General features: G+C 38.8%; 1 protein-coding gene across 6 annotated transcripts in view; it reads right to left on the reverse strand.

Annotated features, from left to right (window-relative positions):
• The window catches only part of PTPRM (protein tyrosine phosphatase receptor type M), a 495,115-nt gene that overhangs the window by 98,364 nt on the left and 374,401 nt on the right, over positions 1-22,350 (reverse strand). For all 6 annotated transcript variants that reach the window (XM_086740639.1, XM_086740640.1, XM_086740643.1 and 3 more), the window contains one exon: positions 864-1,015. In XM_086740639.1, the coding sequence (XP_086596765.1) occupies positions 864-1,015 (152 nt within the window). The remainder of the gene's footprint in view (positions 1-863; positions 1,016-22,350) is intronic.

The raw sequence follows: 22,350 nt of genomic DNA on the forward strand, positions 1-22,350 counted from the left end.
TCAAAGATAAGTTCTTAAGCATATTATTAAAGAGTGGGAGTTGGGCCTTGCATACTGTTAATACTTGAAACAAAATTCAATCTTTGATAAATTCTGAAGATGTTCAAAAACACTGGTATACAAGAAAAACGGAGGTTCCTTAACTACAAAAAACAAGGAAGTTTTTTTTAACATAGTCACTCATTTTTCATTCTTTTTAACAATTATAAAAAAATGCTGTTTTTCCTGGTCTTCGCTTATTGCTAAACCCCAGACAGGAGTGAGTCCTTGACTAAAGTTCTAATACAGGAAATTTTATATCCCAAATTTTATTTATTTTCAAGGTGGATCCAAGAAGACCCAGGATATTAGAAAATCTCCTATGAAATCACAGAATAGACAATTCCACTGAGTTCTTCTTTTGCACAAGCAACAGAAAGAGCATCATCTAGAACTGGAAATAAGATAATCAGATCACCATTATTAAGTTATGACATTCTAAAATAAGTTTCATTTACAAAAAAAGAAGTGAGCAGGGGAAGCATTTGAAGGACTTGGGACAGCATGACAGATATAAAATTTTTAACATAATGGAGATTGGAGAAAGGTAAAACTACAGCTGTTTCAGTAATGTCTTTGCCCTTGTGCAAAAGAAAAGGATGGACAGAAAAAAGCCCAATTATCCTTATTATTTTTAAAGAAGTCTATTCTTGATGTCTGACTGTCTTGCTCATTCGAATATACACTGTAATGTGCTGCACAGTGGGAAACTCTGAGTCCCATGGATTTTCCATGACTGAGTAATGAGGAATATTTTAAAAACCATTTGCACCTTTCTTCCAATTTCAAAAAAAAAAAAAAAAAAAAGGAAAGAAAAAACTTACATCTCCCATTTAGATTGTGCGTGTCCATGAAAGAGAAAGCTTCATCACAGTTGGTGCCTTGCTCAGTGTAGCTTTTATCCATTGAATTCACCATCACTGTCATTTCCTGCCGTGTACTACTCAATGTCTCTTTCCGCTTTTTAGCCAATTTTCTTAAGAAATGAATGTTAAGGGAAAAAAAAGAAAAAAAAAGAACACTCAGTGAGCAGACATAGACTTCATATTGTTTAGATCTGTATTGTACTTTGTAACCACATTATCAAGTAACATATTTACACTTATTCCTGCATTTCTGGAAACTTAAATTGATTTCACATTCATGTCTTTTAATGGCATCTGATAATCAAGGCAGCGTTGCCAAAGCCCTGACTTATGGTGAACAGCACCTTAATCCTTGGGGACCACCACTGAATTAAAGGGGACTACTTGTATACAAAGGTCATATGAGCTACTGTATTGGAGGCTACATCTGTTTAAATACATAAATAAAAATTATAGGGGAGACGATTTCACTGGCACTGACAAATCAGTAACAATTTTAACTTCACATGCATAGAACTGTCTGGAGCTGTTTCATTGAGACACCATATAATGCAGTCAACCGGTTTACATCATACTGTATAGTATATGTTTGATCTCTTAACACACTTTGCACAAGCAAGAGACATTTTAAATTGACTTGCATTTCTGAAGACTATTTTCTGTCACTTTTGATTTCAGGAGAGGAAGTCAAAAGAGCTAGTTGCTTCTTAGCAGGAGTTGTCTTTCAGATAGAAGATCTTGATTCTGATACTATAATAGTGATTCATTAAGCTGCAGAACTGCTTTGGAAGCATATACCTCTTATTTCCCAGATCTATCTGTTTCTGTCTAAAGTAAAATCTCACTCTGTCTCCCCTAGAGTTATGCTAAGCATAAAATAACATGTCCAAAACTCTCGATTTTTCCTTCAAGCTCTGTGAGACATCTGTGATCCTGATGATGGTGGATTCCATGCCCATTTGGCTTGTTTACCTGGCCTGTGACTCTGTCTTAGACCAATCCTTTCTCCAAGTCCTTGCCTACAGCCTTTATTTAAATTTTCCAAATTCCTTCTGTATACTATCTTCAAGGTCTGGGTTTTACACAGAAATAATTGCTCCACAGATTTTGATCTTCTCATATCTGTTTGTTCAGTTACCTTTACCTCACATCCATCTGCCAGAAAGATCTTTTAGATATCTTTTACCAGTACTTACAGGAGTTTATTCTCTCATCTACGTTTTCTTCCAGAGGCGTACTGCATCAAGCATAACCAACTTGTGCTAACTCTCAAAGCCTTTCTCTTTGTTAACTCTCATTGAGTACGAAAAAACGATTCCCACTACAGACAAAAATTTTATACCAGCCTCCACTAGATTTTCAAACAAGCACACAGAAGTATTAAGGTTCACTTTTGGCCCTCAATAAGCTGCTAGATTGCCACTCCATTCCTACGGGCATGTCCCCATGACTGAAAGCCATTGAACTACTCTGCCGTAACAACTGCTACAGTACCTGCAGTACAAGTAGTGTGTGCACCCTTGCTCATCCCAGCTCAGAAGTCACCTACGTTATGAACACACTCTAGATTGCGACTGATGCTGAGAAGGGGAGTGCTCACAGTCAGTTGGATGGCAGTCACTCATGAGACTCTGTACTACATCAGGCATTTAGATGTGCAACAAAAACTCATCCATAAATGTTCATTATTATGAGCTTCAAAATTCACTAATGATAATATTCCAGTCCAGCTAAGAAAGAGTATTAAAAAACCCAATAACAAGTCACAACCTTCCTGTAGATGAAGTTTAACCCCTGATTTTGTAATGTGGGATATCATTGGTGGACAGCAAAAACAACTCATAAATAAAGGTTTCCAAATTTTGATGTAATTTTTATTTAAGGAGATTAAATGGAGGAACTTAACAAGTCCCCTTCTGATCAACACTAATTTACTTTGTAGACTTGATAACAAAAATGGTTTTTTATTACTTCACAGTGCATAAACACAGAAGGGACCATTAGATAATCTAGTCTGAACTCTTTCATATCAGAGACAGTAAAATTTCACCCAACTACCGTAACTAAAAGAAAACTCTTGTATCTTGGCATTCTTCAATCTCTCCTCTCCTTCATATCTAACTGTAATGAAAGAGTAATATATAATTTAAAGTAGAATCTGAGATTACCTCCTAATGCATGAACAACTTAATGGAAGTCCTTTATAAGGACAGATTTATCAAGGTGATAACATGAACTAGATATATTTTTTTTTCCTCTTTCCATCCTTAGCTCAGATGGCAACACACTCAGCCACACATGGCTCCTCTGCTCATCCTCTTTAGCCTAAAGCTGAACATAGATACAACTACTCCCACCACCTGCCAACCACTGGGCAATTCCCAGCTTAGCTGGATTGTGAAACCAGAACCTGAACAGTGGCAATGACAGCATCCACAGTGTCGTCACTGGAACGTCATCGTAAGGTACATCTCTTACTTATTTTATTTCACAGCTGTGCAGACCATAGGTAGGTACTTCAGAACAATTCAGCACTACAGTAATGCATCAGGAAAGCATGCAGAAGCAGCTTTTCTTCACGAGACTTCCCTCTCTTGAGGCTGGAATCAGAAGCTTCTCTTTAACCAGCTGTCAATCCAATTAAGCTATCTAGACACTGCATACTCACCAAAGCCAGGAAACTGCACAGTATAGTGGCCTTCTCTTGCCCATCAGTGGACCTGTGAGTACTAACTATCTCTATTCGCAAAACCTTTAATTGCTGTTAATCTCACAAGCTCAGCACCTTCTCCAAGAACTCTTGCATGTGAACAACGTTCTGGGGAACAGGTAACAACTCTTCCTTAACAGTTCTTTAAAGAAAAGTTACTAGGAGAACTGCCCTGGGCAACATTATAGTAATACTGATCTACATCTGAAAATCCACAGTGTGGCAAAATATATGATACCAGTCTCTCAGTGGGATTAAAAACCCCCATACTCTGTAGGATGCACATCTGAAGCACCTGCTGTTACAGGGAATGTCCTTTATTTTACAGTAAAAATTGTATCCTTAGCAAGGAAAGTTAGAGTTCTTGCTTATTACACCAACCACAGGAACGTCAAATTTTATAAAAAGTCAGCTAATTTTCTTAAAGAAATTACACTAACTTTTTCTCATTTCCTTCATTTTTGGTTTTAGTCCCATAATCAAGCTATAGCAGATTGTTTTTATGACAGTAACAACTGTACAGTACTTCTCAAACTGAACCTCGTTCTGGAAATAGGTCTTGTGGGAAAAGCTCAAATCTGAAACAACTGTTACAGGAAGAGAGTAATACCAGCCAGACTTTTGTACTGTGAACAAAAACACCCACTGGATTTAGTCAAGTAAACTTTAACTGAACATAACATTTTTTACATCTACAGTTTTCAGATATTGCTGAAAGTCTTGCAGTGCTGCAGTCTCTGCAACTCATCTACTCCTTGGATCTCTCAATCCCTTGGAGGCTCTAGCTACACAAGATTTAAGAAACTCATAAAACCATGGTACTTCACATCACCATCGCCACTCATGCTCTTAGATTTGAAGTAAATTTTGGGAGAAATAAGACTTAAATATTTGATCATCCTCACTCACAGAAAAGATACTTCATAGCTAATATTTCCTATTTCTTGAAGGAAAAGTGATCTAATAAAATAAAAGAGATGGGAGCTTCCGTGATGATCACCTAGGATGAAATTCTTTATGTAGGGAAAGCAAAAATGATCAGCTTATCACACAAACAGTGTTACCATCACTATACGAGGAAAGAGAATACACTATATCAGTTTTAGAGAAGAGAAGCCTGATATTCAGAACAATCTCAAGACTAGCTAGGAACTGTTGGTATTTTAAGGCACAAGAAATTGTGAGAAGTGAGCTTGTGTAATGGTAAAAATATGGTAAAGTGCAGAGTAGACAAACATACAGACTCCTCCCTCCAAATTGTGTGGAAATTATAGTTTACTCTGTTCTGTTATGAATATTAATAAAATCAGTTGTGGAAAATAATAAGGTAAAGGCTTCATCACAGTCTGTCCCCATTTCATCTGCCACCATGGTATTCTTAAATGCTGCATCTTCTGTACAGTCCCTTCTACTTGAAAGCATCACCTCGTAAAACTTCTGCAAGCCTGACTCAATACCTTTCTCAAAATTCTCCTTCTCTGTGAATTCTCCCTCAAACTGTCCAACAAATCAACTGCTGTATGTTGCTGCTACATTATTAGCCTCTATTTGGTTCATTTTCCATCTACTTACCCGTATCCACTTTCTCTGCCCTGTCTTGACTTAAGTAACAAGCTCTTTGGGACTTAGCTTGCCTTTTCCCTTCATGTTTATAAAGCACTAGACGCAAAGCATGAGGCACAATGGGACACTATGACAGTTACAGGGATGTAACAATAGCAAAGATTATAAAAACAAAAAACAGTGACTGGGGCTGGTATCTGGAATCAACTCGGGCTCTGAAAGAAATGTGCCTTCAATTTTAATTTAGAAATAGTGAGAAAAGTATATTTATTTGAATCAAGCAAAAGCACTCACTTCCTTCTTCCTGATTCCAAACTGAGTGGTACTCCCCTTTTTTGTATCAGTATGTCTCCTTTCTTCCAAGCAAAGAACAGAGAAACAAGATGCTGCTACATTCCACAGCTCCAGCAACATACTACCATCATCAAGATATTAATAAACACAGTGAGATGAAACTCGTAACAGTGTTGCTAAAGAAACTGGGGTAAATGTTTTACCTTTAATTAATTCAATGAACTATTGCAGTTACGGCAACTTAAGATAAAATAGCTTCTTCTTATATACATATCGCTTCAAATTCTATGCTGCTATTTGTGGATAGGTCACAGAAATGGTTCTGATAAACAAAGGATTGGGGGCTTTGCAACCCCTGAGGTGGTGCACTTCTAGTTACCAAAACTTTTAACAATTTGCTCACTAAAGCCCTGAAAGAATCTAAACCAGAATCAGAAAGACGCTTTAGTAAAATAATAGCTGGTTACAAAGATACAACACAAAGGGTAGGACTAAATGGTCATTTTTCACAAGAGATACATTACTAGTGGGTATCCCACAAAAGTGCATGTTGGGATTTCTACTATTCACCATACACACACTGATCTATTAAAGGGGTGAACAACATTGCTGCCCACCATGTTTTCGGACACCACACAATTTTTAATTGGTAGTGAAAATTAGAAATAGGGTTAAAAAAGTACAAATTTATCTCATGAGGTAGAGTGACTGGATGTTCACTTAAGATAAAATTCAGTGTTGACAGATATAAAGTCATGCCTATGGGAAAAAATAATCCTAATTATATAGGCACAGTATCGGGCCTAAATGGCTTCATAAACAACAGAAGAAATCTGGTAGTCACTGATTCTCTGAGGACAAAATTTCAGTGCTATGTATAGTCAAAAAGGCAAAAAGAAATCAGAAATGACTTGGTAAGGAAGAGAGAACAAAATTTAAAACGTCACTAAGTAACTGTATAAATCTGCGAAGCAGTTCTGCCATGTGCCTATCCCAAAAAGATTTTCTCAAACTAGAGAACACATACAGAGAGGTGATGGGAAGATCAAAAGAACAGATCCTACTAGAGGAGTGGTAGTCCTTATAGTCCTCAGTTTAAAAAAGAGTCAGTTGAACTGGAGCTATGATAAAAGTATATAAAGAAGAAAAGCATGGGGAAAAGGAAGAAATTAAGAAAGAATTACTATTTCTCAACAGTGTAAGACCCAGAAGTAGAGGGCATATAGAACATTTTAAAAAATATAAAAGTAAATGCTTTCACACAAACCAGATAATTGTGGGACACATCACCACAGGACTCCAGAGATACCAGAAGTAAAAACTGGCAAAAGAGAAGTTGATTAAGTGCTGAGCGGAAGACAGTTAAGTCTGGTGGACTTTTAATCCCAAATTTGATGCATTTTTAAAAATTATTTTAACAATCTCTGCACAGATTATGCAAAAAACAGGATGTAAATACCTTATTTGCTTTTCTAACACTTATAATTACTCACATTTTTGCATTTTTTAGGCTACCTATGATATACCAGGCAGGATTAATAAACTTAGAAATTAATACTTTGCCCATCTATTTCGGCTGTCTGTGATATGCTAAAAGAAGACTCATAATAATTTGGGGGAAAATGCTTTAGTCTGAAATAATTTCATGAGCATCACCGATTCAACAACACTCAGTCTGGAGATCAATTTAATAAAAGCTCTCCACAAGAAGCGTGTAAGAAAGTCTGCAAATGTAACTGACTTAATCCCTGTTTATTGTGTTTTTTATACATTTTTCATACTTATGTTGCAATTATTTTTTCTTTAACAACAAAACAGTCCTTGTCAGTAACTGTGATTGTTTTCCTGTCTTCTGCAATGCCAGACACAAAAATACACATCACACATCATTGTGAGAATTACATGTGTATGATGGAGTTCAGGTTTAGTCACTACCTCTGGTTTGCAACAGAATAGATCTGGTAACATTGGGTATTACTCTAATCTGTATTAGAAAATTCAATATAATACTTTCTTTGAGGATATCCTGTTAGGGCATACCTTGAATCTCCAATGTCTAATCTATAATCCTTATGCTAGTTTTCATTGTTAAAAAGTCCTCATAGAAAACAAGTTTTAGGAACCTGAATATCTAATCCAATTCAACCAAAACGGTAAATTTCTTTAGGTGTTATTAAATAATTAGCATTACAAGTAATTAATACTTCTATTCTGCTTTATATTTCTTATCAAAATAGAAACACTCCGCACAGAATCCTTTCTATCTCCTCTGAATTGACTGAGACACAAATACGAAGCAATTGAAATCAAGTGAGGAAGCGAAACAGATATAGTATGGCATTAGTCATAGTGAGGTTCTGCTCATAGCAAACTTCTGTCATTCAATTTCACATTTATATCCTTTATATTGAAATGTAATATGCTCAAGAATGCAATTTCACAGTGACAGTGTGTACTGTCAACACTCTATCAGACAGGAAATAAAGTTAGGAGAAATATTTTTAAAGGCAACACATTTTGCAGTAAGCACTAGTGAACACTTAATAAAGTGCTTTACAAGTTGTTCCCACTTGAGAAATGAGAATTTCTAGAGAACAACCACAGGGAAAGTAATTGTCAAGAGAATTAAAAAGGAAAAAGGTAGGCAGGATCCCACTGCATTGTGTCAATCTTTTAGCATGCAAACCTGTATCAGATTATAAAATTACTCTTTGTTCTAAGAAGTCTCACATGTATTTCGTACTGACAACAACAAAATAAAGCTACAATAGTATGGAAGACTTATGCAAAGATTATGAAAATTTCACTATAGCCAAGGGTGAATAAGCCCTTTTACTTGACTTTACAAAGAGGTAGTTTATTATAATTTCTCTTAGGTGCCTTCTCTTTGTTTTAATTATCAGCTTCCTGCTTCAGAGCAAGTGCTAACATTATTCATTTAATTTTTATCATGCCCTTGCATTCTCAGACAAAGACAAAAAAAATGAACTTTAAAAAAATACTGTGATGCTGCTTTAATTTTGAAAATAGTGTTCCTGATACCACAGGATTTCATTCTCCTCCCTTTCATTCACTGTGGCTTTTTTCATTTTTGCCAGAGAGACTTCAGAAGCACTTTCAGTAACGCCAATAGTAGTACTGGGAGACCAAGAAGGCATCCCAGTACTAGCAGGATTGTCTACAAAGGGAGAAGGAGAAAAGAATAAGAGTGAAAGGGTCGGTGAGAGGATTAATTTAACTTACAAAGTTACAACAATTGAGTGCAAAATGTGTACAAACTTTTTAAATGAAAGTGGAGGTTAACAAAAACGGTTTTCATTTATACTAGCATGAACAAAACCAGTTTTGATTTTCTGTGGTTTTTACTTACCTTTTTATTCATTGCATACTACAACTTTAATGGCCTTTTCGCACTTTGTTGTTACTAGTAGATTGGTTCATTAGCATCACATGAGATCAAAGCAAAAAGAAAAGTTATTTGGCTACACTGCATTTTCAAAATATCAGTGGTAGTTCACAGGTAAAGTATGGCATGACTTAAGAAACAATGGATCAGAAAAGAGAGAAAGAAAATACGGAAGGGAATGGGAAATAAGAAGGAAAAGACGATGGAAAAGCAAGGTACAGTTGCAGTCACAAACAGCCCACCTACTCTTGCTGCTAAGTGTTCTTTCTTGAATTCAGGTATTCAGCACATGCTTTGAGATTTGCTTACAGTGACATAATTAAAAATGCTGCTTATTTGTTTCTTAGCTTCTGCTTTGTATGAACTCCTACATCAGGTTATCCGTGATTCTGCAAGTGAGGGTTATAGCATCAAACCCAAGACCACCTCAGGTCAAAGGAGGCATTCCATTGGCAGATTTTCTTTGCTGATGCAGTAGCTGAGGGGGAACACTGGTGACTGACCGACAGTGTGAAAAAACTGGAGATATGTGGTTCATCAGATTAATCTAAGAACATTTATTTGAAATGGGCTGACTCTTGTCTTAGCTCACAGACAAAGCTAATTTTGTGGTTACAGTTTAGTTCTTGTTTGTCCACCTCAGAAGACCTCGATGCATTTTAGTATGATTGACAGGCTCTTCAGGGAAGGCTCTAGGCTATGGCAGTAAAAAGGAATTTGAGAAGCTTTGGCAGAACTATGTATCTGCAAAGCTCCTGGCTGCACTATTTCTGGCTCAAGTTAGTCACTGGTCTTGGTCTTCAGAAAAATGCACCCATATACTTAAAAAAAAATAAAATCCAACACCCCTTTGCCCCCTCAACAGGAGAATAAAACAGTAATGAGATGTGAGCAGCAATATTTTTCAAAATTTACTATTACCTAATTTTGACCATGACCCTGATTATTACAAGTAATGAACCAGACAATAAAATGTCTCGTTCTACTCAACTGATCTAAGGACGGAAAAATGAAAAGCCACAAATTCTCTGAATTTGTTTCAAAATCTAACAATTTTGCCATACAAGTTTAAATTTATGTTTGGATTCTTACAATCCCCAAATTAATCACGGAAATAGTGAATACAATGTTTAATTTACCTATAGCTCCTTCTGAACTATAAGGTTGTAGAATATTAACACTTTGGGTTTTTTTCCCCCAAATGAATTAAAAGGCAAATGCTTATGAATCTGTTCAGTTCACTTAGGTGATGGATTTACATAAGTGATTAGAGCAGTCATAAGGAACTAATTGCAGGACGAGGATCAGGGTGCCACTTAGAATACGGGAGAGGCCAATGTATGACAAATGCTTTACAAGAACAAGGAGGAACCTAGTAGCCCAGCTGGACCACCTGAAGGCCAAAAGTCACAGAGTGACAATAAACTGCTATGTGCTTGTCCTCTCTTCCCAGGAAGAAAAGAGGGCAAACGGGTAGCTGGGAGGTCTGTTATAGGGAGTGCAGGGATCTGGAGTAATTGAGAGCAGCTAAATTACAGTAGGGAGATGAGGGGCGAAATGACTGCATTATACCAATAAATATCACTACAGTCTTTGACGTAGCAGATCAGCACCCAGGTCTCTCAGTTGATGGCTGTGCTCACTAAAGCAGTAAGTCTCTCATCCACTCATCCTGAATTACTCTCTTCAAAGCAGTATATTTTTAAAGGTTTTGGAGAGTTCTTCCTATTAAAAAAACATCTATAACCAACCAAAGGATTAGAACCCCCTAATAGGAAATGAAATGGACTTTTAAATATTGCCTGACTGAGCAGGGAATTGGACCTCTATCTCTCTCAATAGACAAATCCTGACCGAAGTGAGATTGAGAGAGCTGTGCTTGTTCAGCCTGGAGAGGAGAAGGCTTACAGGCTTGCAGGGATCTGTAAGTTTTTAACTACCTAATGGGAGAGTATAGAGGAGACAGAGCTAGACTCTACACACACGGTGAGAGAAGAAGATATACTACACACAAGTTGCAACTCAGGAAATTCCTATTAGATCTTAGTGAAATTTTGTCACCATCAGGGTAGTCAAAGAGTGGAGCAGGTGCTCAGAAATGTGGGATTTTCATCTTTGGAGATACTCAGAACCCTGATGGACAATGTCATGAGCAACTTGATTTAGTTTAAGTCTGCTTTGAGAAGAAAGTTAGAAAAGATTATCTCTGAAAGGTCCCTTCTGATCCGAGTTATTCTAGGATTCCCATTAAATGTTCTGGTAACAGGGCTTTTTCATAAAAGGAAACCATAGATATTTAAAGGATTACAGATTTGAACACAGTCCTTAACTGTGTCCCTTCTTTGGAATACTCCTACATGTGAGATGCAGTCAGAACTAACACAGGATAAGAATTACATACAGTCAAATAATTAAACATGATGATAGGTACAGAGTGGAGTCCCTCAGGGGTCTGTGTTGGGCCCAGCCCTGTTCAACGTCTTTGTCGGCGACATGGACAGTGGGATGGAGTGCACCCTCAGCAAGTTCGCCAACACCACCAAGCTGTGTGGTGCTGTCCACATGCTGGAGGGGAGGGATGCCATCCAGAGGGACCTGGACAGGCTGGAGAGGTGGGCCTATGCAAATCTCATGAAGTTATGAAGTTCAACCAGGCCAAGTGCAAGGTCCTGCACCTGGGTCGTGGCAATCCCAGGCACAAATACAGGCTGGGCAGAGAACGGATTGAGAGCAGCCCTGAGGAGAAGGGCTTGGGAGTGCTGGTGGATGAGACGCTCAAAATGAGCAGGCAATGTGCTCTTGTGGCCCAGAAGGCCAACTGCATCCTGGGCTGCATCAAGAGGAGCGTGGCCAGCAGGTCGAGGGAGGTGATTCTGCCCCTCTACTCTGCCCTGGTGAGACTCCACCTGGAGTACTGTGTCCAGTTCTGGAGCCCCCAACATAAGAAGGACATGGACCAGTTGGAGAAGGTCCAAAGGAGGGCCACGAAGATGTTAAGAGGGCTGGAGCACCTCTCCTATGAGGACAGGCTGAGAGAGCTGGGGCTGTTCAGCCTGGAGAAGAGGAGGCTCCGGGGAGACCTTACAGCAGTCTTCCAGTACCTCAAGGGGGCCTACAAGAAAGATGGGGAGAGACTGTTCAGCAGGGCCTGTTGTGATAGGACGAGGGGTAATAGTTTTAAAATAGAGGGAGATAGATTTAGATTGGATATTAGGAAAAAAATTTTTACAATGCGAGTTGTACAACACTGGAACAGGTTGCCCAGAGAGGTGGTGGAGGCCCCATCCCTGGAAACGTTCAAGGCCAGGCTGGATGAGGCTCTGAGCAACCTGATCTAGTCGGGGATGTCCCTGGTTCTCGCAGGGGGCTTGGACTAGATGACCTTTGAAGGTCCCTTTCAACTCTAACCATTCTATGATGCTATGATTCTTTTTAGTTATTTATTTCATTTTTTAATAATTTTTTTTTTCTGCAGCATGTACTAAACCACCTTTCTAGCTTAAGGAGCAAAGCTTGTGTAAATATTTTTATCAATGAAGCTTTTTTCATTAGAGAGCTAGTTATATTCACATTGAACTGCATAATGAGAATGTGATAATTTTTTTTTTAAAGGCAAATTATATTTTGATTTTCTAATACATTATTAATAATATACATGTTCTCATTTTAATGAAGATGAAATGTTCCATTTTCCATTGTGTTTGATTTGTATTAATTTCTGCGACATTAATTGTACATAAATGTAAAACGACACTGCAGTACTTTACATGCTTTCTATTAAACCATTTCAACTTTATCGAAATGAATTATTTGAAGTTTCTGAAGAGATCCTTTTCTGAAATGTATGGTCATAGGAAAATCTTTTGCCTGAGGAGACTTTTTTCCCCACAAAAATAAAATTTCATTTTCTTAGCTAACTCTATTAAGAACAGTAAATGAAAATTTACACAGAACCTGGACTTTCTCCTTTGTTAGCCTATATACCATTTTACTTATCTGTAGTTAACAAGAATACCTAGGTTCTTTTGTATGCAAATGAATATACATACCTAATTTCTTCTATGAGATAAAACTTAAAAGAAACAATTTAGATGAATGAAAGACGTGTATGTCATATCAGGCTCACAGAGAGATATACTTCCTTCATAGTATTGTGTGGATGGATACTAAAGACTCTGCACATGGTACAAGAATACCGTATTTATAACATATTGTTTAAAAGATATATTTTGCATTTGACATTATAAGTCCTCCCCTTTGTCTCAACAGCTTTTCTGTTTCTTCTTTTCCCTCATCATATTATCGTATGATGTGAATAAAGAACTAAACAGACAACACTGGGGCCTACTCAGGAGGAGGTAGCTGTGTGATGTGTAGTGCCAGGCAACATGAACATGAAAGCTCTTCGCAGAAATCCATTCACGACAGATTCTGAAATCCTCTTCCTGAAACTAATTATCATTTTAGAAAAGGCTGGCTAATGATGAAAGAAAACACCTTCTTATCCCACAGCTGTCAGTTTTAAGTAGAGCCTCAAACTCTCAGGGGTGGTGTGCACCATAGGTGCCCAGAATCCCTTTGTTTTCACAAACCGAGACAAGAGGCAGTGTTAAACTGATGCAAATTTGTTCTGGGATGATTTTCCCCACACCAAATTTCCACCATATTTTCAGAGGTGTTCTCTGTGTGAGGATTTACAGAGCTATATGGCAGATACATCTATTATGTGGTAGTTGAATCACCCGCTCTGCCCATTAGCCTCTCTCTTTGAGATTTGCTATGATATTCTACACTCCTTAAGCATAGCCAAGCAAATGTCTGTCTTTAAAAGTAAATCTGCCACATAAGTGGTTTGTTTCCACAAACAGAAAATCCCTAGCCCCACAGTGCATCAGTACCTGAGTCTGATCTGGGTATGGGACAGGTATGGGTATGGGAAAGTAACAACCTGTTACTTTCACTATGGAAAGTCTGTCTTGGAAGTCCCAGAGGAAGAAGCAGATTCTCAGATTTCTACGGAGTCTAACAAGTTACTTCTAGGCTTGCATAGGCTCAGATTAATAGAAACCAATAGTAATTGTGACAGGAAACACTTTTCCTTCAAGGTGTCTAGGTCTCTGCATAGATCTCTCTCTCACTGGACAGAAACTAAGGCATTTGGCTTTATCAGCATAACGACATAAAATACAGTCAAAATAAATTGTTTAAAGTTCTCCAAACCATTCCTTAAAGGAATTTTCTTTAGTATATTTGCTATTAAAATAGATGTAAATAGTATAGTGTATATATTACATACATGCATGCATCCATGTAAATATATAACTAAATATATGTAGTGGTGTAATGTAGAACCAAAAGCAGACATTTTGATAGGCTTAATCTAATATGACTCATGTATTTGCTTGCTGCTCCCCAGCAACAGAATATAAAGCTGCCAAAGGCTTTTTTTTGCTGATGAAAAATTCCACTGAATTAGTACAGATGTTCTGTTAGACAGATGAGCATCCTAACCTAGCTCCTATGTAAGTCCTACAGTGGGAGGTGCTGCTTCAGCTCCTGGGTATGTTGCCTTCTGTGCACAACAGCGTTCCTTGCTCCTGCTGTCTTTTGAACCGCAGTCCTATACTTACTCACGTGAACAAATAATTTTTGCTTCTTTGTATCCCAATGCAGGCAGCAGCCTGTAAAACATATTTGCTAATGCTGGCACTGAGCATTCACAAACTTGCACGGGATTTTTCTGCACTGCCCACACTCCCTGTCCATCATGTGCCTTTCACTTTTTCAAGCAATTGTGTCCTTCAAGACTTTTGTAATATTCAATACACCTCAGTACCTCAAAATATCCAACTGCATAGGGTTTTAATCAGCCTTTTAGAGGAGGCTTCTCTTCCTTTCTTCCTTCTCTTCCACAAGAAGAAATCTGACTCGACAAAAGTCACTGACTAAAAAGTCAGAATAGGCAATACTCAGTCGTGTAAGAAATAAATTCATTTTTTCCTAAGGGGCTGCTGAAATTGGGCCATCCCTATACGGTGGGTAGAATAACTAGCATGATGCATGAAGACACACCCGGAGCACAGTGCTCTTGGTAGTGCACTAATTTAACAGTGCTCTGTGCTTACTGGGGGAAGGAAAGCACTAAGCAGTGGTTTTTAGCAGCATGTAGCTCGTAAACCATTCAAGTACTCTCCCAAGCCAGGGATATACCATCTAATTGGCAGTGGAAGTGCAGTGGCAGATGGACTGCTGGTAATCCAAAGCTGTGACTACAGGAGGAAGTGGTCCAGCTGAGACTTGTGAGGCTGACACTATTTGGTCAGTCTAAGATGCAGCTGCCCCCTCAATCCAATCTCATCCCACGCAGAGGACTGGGGCTTCGGGGAGAAACTGTCATCTGTCCCCTTCATAAACAGCTAATGAAGTTGTCCAGCCCCTGCTTCTCTCTTAGCAGGCATGTGTGTTGGGGTTTTACGTTCTATATTCAATGGCTCATAATGAAGATGTTCATATGAGGCTTACACGGCAACGAAGGTTGATTAATCCACATTACGGGCTCTTCATACCAGTGTGGAAAGGGCAGCTGATAGAGCTCCACACCAGGGTGGCTTTAGGTTAGAATATTTCAAATACATATATTTAGATCCCTTCATTTCTAATTCTGGCAAACTTGAACTTATTAACACCAAAGGCTTTCTTAATTAAAAGATGTAAGAAAGGTGTCAAAGAAAATTTCCCTAAATCTTTCTAATAGATTTTCATGTGAAAAAAAAAATCAGTGTTATAGCCACAATAACATTTGAAAAGAATGTTAATTAATAATTGCATATAATATGGAACTTTCACTCAGAGCTTTGCCACCCACAAGCATTATGATAATCCAAAGACTCAAAATTTTTGCATTGAATCATGCTACCTTTAAGTCAGTCTACATCTCTGTCACAGAAACAGAATGCCTTGTACTTTTTCTCAAATCTAATTCTAAGTTCTGTGAAAACACACTTTTAAAGACAGAAGGACATCTCATACTCTTAAAAGGAAAAATCTGAGACTTCTGAACAGAGCTTGTGCGGTAGAATTCCTTTTAGGCGAACAGAGAAAAAGCTATCGATAATGTCATAGTCCTTCCCCTGATGAAATCATCCATTGCAATAACACTGTATGTATTAACATGAGTTGCTAGGCACTGTGCTGTTCTTCTGAAGGCAATAACCCCCAACAACTAAAATACTATTACATCATTAAAAATATCAGTCAGTTGGAATTTGCAATTTTAACACTAATGATAGCTGCTATTCTTACAATACACAGCCCAGTACTTCAAATATATTGGAATATTACAGTTTACAGTAGTGATGTCAATACAGTAAGTACACTGAGTTTTATAGAGATACACAGACCTGTCTGGAGTGTCGCAGGGAGGGGGTAACGAAGCCAAAAACAGATCTAACAGGCTTTTGTGTTGAAAATACAAACTATTCCTTTGCACTCCTTTAATAATAACAAACAACGATGCAGTTTCTAAGATATAATGTGATAGTGCTAAAATTAACTCTCCAACTCATTATTTACAGAGAAAGGATGTAAACTGTAACAGCTGCAAGGAAAACTGCTCTTTCCTTATTAAAAGAAAAAAAACCAGAATTTGATAACGAAGAAACAGTACCTCTGTAGCAAAACTTAAAAGAGTTCCATAAAAATGATTCTGCACCCCTGAAGTATTTAATGGTTAATGATATCCTTTCTGTGAGTTAGTTGAATAATAAATTTAGCACCGAATTCTCTGTTAAAGCTCTACGTGATTTGCGAGATGGTGCTTGAGAGGGAGTGTCTTAGTGCCTGCAACAAACTGCAGGTTAGGTCAGGAGACGGGGCTGGGCAGGAGTCCCATTAACAGAAATTAGAGGGAGAGGTTAGCAGGATACTAACTTGCAAGACATCACTACCAGTCAGTAACATTTGGGAATACATGACATTTTATCCTCCTAGAGAAACTCCTGAAATATTTTTCTGCACTTAAAAAAAAATGCAGTGAGTAGGAATCCTTCTAAAACAGTACAGCATCTACTCTGGAACAGGTTCTTTTGATACTTTGGCACAAGTACTGGTATATTTTCTACTGACCTAGAGTAAGTAATCCATAATATATTCATATGACTATTTAACTACATAAAAGCACCTGAAAATATCTATGGTGTTGTGATTGTTTTCTAAAGCTATAGAAATACAAATGCACGATTACAAATATATCACATTCATAAACTAGAACATGGCAATTTTTCTTTAACATAGCTTGATTCAAATTACAAAAATTTTAAGATCAGATGTCATACAAATGTTTTGACTAGACTGACATTTCCTGGCCTATCTAGACAATTTGTTTATCTTTCAAAGGAAATTACAAGACTCTGTACAGTTGAGTTCAGTGGAGAGTTAAGTGAACGAGGATTTCAGAAGTGTTCATCCCACTTCTGCTGCTGGAGAAAGGAGTGCTGCCTCCTTCAAGGAGCTTACGGGCTTCCCTTTGCTAACTTTTACCTGTGCAAGACCAAATGTAAAAACATGATCGCTAGTACATCCATTAAACTTAGTCTATTACTAAACTTAGTAATAGAATCCTCTTTATGAAAAGATTACCTCTCCTATGAGGACAGGCTGAGAGAGTTGGGGCTGTTCAGCCTGGAGAAGAGAAGGCTTTGAGGAGACCTTATAGCGGCCTTCCAGTACCTAAAGGGGGCCTACAGGAAAAATGCGGAGACACTCTTTAGCAGGGCCTGTTGTGATAGGATGGGGGGTAATAGTTTTAAAATAGAGGGAGGTAGATTCAGATTAGACATAAGGAAAAAAAAAATTACATGAGGGTGGTGGAATACTGGCACAGGTTGCCCAGAGAAGTGGTGGATGCCCTGTCCCTGGAAACTTTCAAGGCCAGATTGGATGAGGCTCTGAGCAGCCTGATCTAGCTGGAGATGTCCCTGCTCCTTGCAGGGGGGTTGGACTACATAACCTTTGAAGGTCCCTTCCAACACAAACCATTCTGTGATTCTATGATTCTATGACCTAAGAGCTACACCATGACTACTTACAAGAGCTTTATACTGAACTGCAAGTCACTGCATGGAATGACACTACCCTTCATTGGAGTGTAATTTTTAACAGTCATTAGTAACCTTTAAGCTTACAAACACTGGATAAAAATAGTATTGTGCTAGTTTATTCAATGGCAAGGAAATAAGTAACTTGAAAACAGATGAGTGGACATCTGTTCAATTCATTAGGGACACATGTTCACTATTTAGTGTCTTCCTTCCAAACACGGTATCACTATAAATAACTGTAGCTAAGTAAGAGTGGGCAATGACACTGCAATAATATTTTGACATAGGTGAACTACAATTGAAGAGACTCTAGCTGACCTTAGATGGGAAGTTATGGTAACAAGAAGCTAGATAAACAAGAGTTTTCCCAAAATCCAGACTCAGAAATGTAGGCTGAAGGACATATGTGGACACCTGGTTCAGACACTTGGACAGAGGTTTGGGTAGAATTTTAAGCAGCAGTAGATCAGTATTTCCTCTGCTATGACAGCCGATTTCAGAAATTAGGTAGTTTCTCAATTACTGTCATTTGTAGGTAAAACTGAAAAAAAGAGGCTTACTCTGCCAGAAGCAGACAGAAATGTTTGCTTAATCTGCAGTATCTTTTTTCCATACCAAAATAGCACATGGATAGGAATGTATTAACATTGTGGTCTGCATCTGATAAGGACCTCTTATCTCCCCTCTGCAGTTACAACCTGAGTTTGCCTCTGCCACTTCTTTCTTTTTTTTCACTACCGTGACCTATGAAGTTCATGTTCCTACACAATATAAGACACTCATACTATTTTTCCACTTTATTAATATTGCTCCTTTCACCTGAGGAGTTTTAAATAATTAATGTAGTTTTACTAATTAAAACTTGCATCACTCTGTGAAATAGGTAAGGGGACAGACAGAAACCACTTCACTTATCAGTAAAATGGATCTTGGAAGGAAGTTAGCAGTAGGCTGACAGCAGTGTTACTCTTTACACAGAAGATGGAGAAGATGATTGCATTTGGCCGACGGATGAGAGGATTTCAGTAGGATGAATGTTATTACCTAAACGGAGGATTGGTCCAGAAAATGGAAGCTTTGCATTGTCAAACAACTTTATTCACGAGCAGTACAGCTAATGGATCTGAGCTTTCTACAGATTGATGTCCTGTGTTCCCCAAGTACTGTGTTCCCAGCTCTCCTTTGGGTCCCCGGAACCTGCTTCTGAACATTTCCCAGTTATCTCTCTGTTGTGGTTTTGTTTAGTGAGGGGGGCCTAAGGTGGTAGCTTCTGTAGGAAACTGCTAGAAGCTGCTCTCCTTTGTTCAGGGGACTCGGCCGCGCCTAGGGCAGACCTGCTGCTGGCCAAGGCCGAGCCAACTGGTAGCAGAATGTTCCGTGATAACTCCTCTGCGATAACGTATTTAAGAAAGGGAAAACAGAAAAAAAAGAGAGAAGAGAAGATGTGAAGACGCTGAGCGGGGGCAGAGGCGCAAAGTGGGAGGCGCAGACCTCATGGGCCTTGCGGGCCTCACCCTCTGGCCTCTTGCCAGGCAGCCGACTGGGCCCAACTCAGTCTGGCCTGGCTGCAAGAAGTGGAGAGGAGATGAGAAGTGAATAAGACGTAAAAAGATCCTGAGAGACATCTGCCAGCCTGTTGTGAGGAATGGCTGCAGACGCCAAGGTCAGTGAAGAAGGAGGGGGAGGAGGAACGCAGCTCCTGGCCAAGATTCCCCTGCAGCCTGTGGTGAAGACCATGGTGGAGCAGGTTGTCCCCCTGCAGCCCATGGAGGTCCAAGGAGGAGCAGAGATCCACCTGCAGCCCGTGAAGGACCCCGTACCAGGGGAGGTGGATGCCTGAAGGCGGCTGTGGTCCGTGGAGGGCCTGCTGGGACAGCTGTTCTGGAGAGACTGCACCCCGTGGAAGAGATGACCCATGCCGGAGCAGTTTCACAAAGGACTGTGGTGTAGGGATGGGACCCCACGATGGAGCAGGGGAGGAATGTGAGGAGTTCTTCCCCCGACCATGAAGCAGCGGCGTAAAACAACATATGATGAACTGACCGCAACCCCCATTCCCTCTTCCCCCCTGTGCTGCTCTGGGGGAGAAGGTGGTAGAGATAATGTTAAGCTTGGGAAGAGGGAGGGGTTGGGGGAGGTTATCTTGTTCCCTGTCTCATTATCCTGCTGTTTGTAGTAATAAATGAGTAGTTTTCCCCAAGTCGAGTCTGTTTTGCCTGTAACGGTAACTTTAAGGATTTCTCCCTGTCCTTATCTCAAACCTTGAGCCGTTTTTCCTTATATTTTCTCTCCCTCTTCTCTCGGAGGGTGGGGGAAGTGAGAGAGAGACTGTGTAGTCTGGTCCCAATTGGGGCTGAACTACAACACTCTCCTATCTGTATAACTAAGTAGCACTAGTTGCTAAACAGCATCAAGGCTAAAAATATGATGAAAATTTAGGTGCCTCCAAATATCTGTAACTTACCCTTTTAAGATAGTCAAACAAATGGGCAGAGTGGCCTAGTACTGCACTGAGACAATGATTCAAAACAAACTTGTGGCTTTCAACTTAGATTAGATTTTAAATAGAAGTTTAAATATAACTTAAGATTGATTCAGGACTTTATCTAAAAGTGCTGACCTTCAGGCAATCCCCTAGTGACAAGGCTTGAGGCAGTTATGGACCACTCTCACTGACAGACCGGAAGCTAATAATGACTTGCTGTATTATTTTATTCTCTCTGTCCAATGCCCCTCTCTTAACTTATCTTGCACACTTTTTATGCCTGGTGTTTTGGATTTCAGGTTCAGCAGTGGCGAGACCTTCACTGACTAGGGTTTGAACACCTAATATGAAAGGGTGATGTGGAATAGCTTCAGTGAGGTCTTCAGAATTTTTTTTTCTACTAGGAATTTTAAATTAAATAACAACAGGGCAAAAATAGCACAAGAGAATATGAGGTAAGCTCAGTGTCCTCTGGAGGTCCTCATTTCTCTCCAACGTCTTCAAATGGAAGCCAGGGATAGTAATATCTTGTGTACATTTACTTAGGATTTAAATTAGATGGAAATAATCTGGCCCTAATGACTTCCGTAGAACATAATCTGGTATGAAAAATCAAACATGTTTTAAGTTTTCCTAGTCAGGGGCACACTAATGCATCAGCTCTTAACTGCTAAAAGTAGTTCGACGCTAAAAGTGATTTGGGGGACAGAGAGATAGGCAGACATATTAATTTTTTTTTTTTTTTTGGCAGTGGTCACAACACTTTTTCTTTAAGTGCCAAATAAATCACCATGCCTGACTTAGGTGCACATGCCATCCTAGTGCTTCCCTGCTACTAAACCAGGTCCTAAGAAACAGGCAGAGTAACTCCGGGTAATTGTATTCAAAGAACTATTTTGCATGCCTAACCACACCAGAAATATTTTGATTTTCTTCTTGGAAATAATGCATTTTATTACTTGTAGCTACTGCCAACACCACACAAGACAAGTCATTAAGAAGAAGGAAGTAAAAATAAAAAAAAAAAGAAACTGCTCAGTTCTTCCTCATTGTGTGCCATCATTACACTGTCTTTCTACTGGTTTCAGAAAGAGAAAGGAGGAGTGTAATGGTTAATCTATTGTTTATTCAAAACCACCAACAGAAGTTAATAGACAGTTATAAACTAATTGAGTGCGTCTGTAGTGCTATCTCCTCATTCATCTCGCTTATTCAATTTAGCTCTGTTAGTGTTCCATATGGTACAGTGCCCCTGCTGCTAGGAACAGTCATTCATTGCAAAAAAAACCCTGTAACAACAGGAAGCTAATAGTTTAACTGTTCCTCTAAATTTGTTTGACAAAACTGACATTTAGTACGCCACGTCACGTTGTCAGTAATCTGCAATTTACCCTTAGGCAGGCAGTGGATGCTCATTTTATTTACCTCTTGTAGTTAAAAGCGTAATTAATATTCCACTCTGAAACAAAGATTAGAGATTTGACAAACATTGCAATTTAAATTCTCCATTATAGGAAACATTAAAATCAAACATCTTTCACACACCCCATTGCATAAAGGATACGTGTAGCTGTAATTTAACTTTTTAGTTTTTAATACCACAAACTAATTTCTGCTGTCAGTTTAATGAGGTGGAAAACACAAATCTTGTTGCTCTCTATGTGCATAGGCTGGGACAGTTAAACTGCAGAGAGCCTGAATTAGTGTGCTTCACAATGTTTCAGTAAAAATCCCCAGATTGTTAGGAGTCTAAAAAATAAAAATTCTAAAAAAAGAAAAGTCTTAAAGATTTTGTTTAACAAAAGGCTTCAATAAACAACTAGTTCAGGAACAAAAATACTGTAACATCACAGTAGTTTTCTGAACTGCCGTATGTAGCGTTGCTGAAA

Source organism: Chlamydotis macqueenii, chromosome 2 (assembly GCF_036417535.1).
Source record: "Chlamydotis macqueenii isolate bChlMac1 chromosome 2, bChlMac1.mat, whole genome shotgun sequence".
Taxonomy (NCBI): domain Eukaryota; kingdom Metazoa; phylum Chordata; class Aves; order Otidiformes; family Otididae; genus Chlamydotis; species Chlamydotis macqueenii.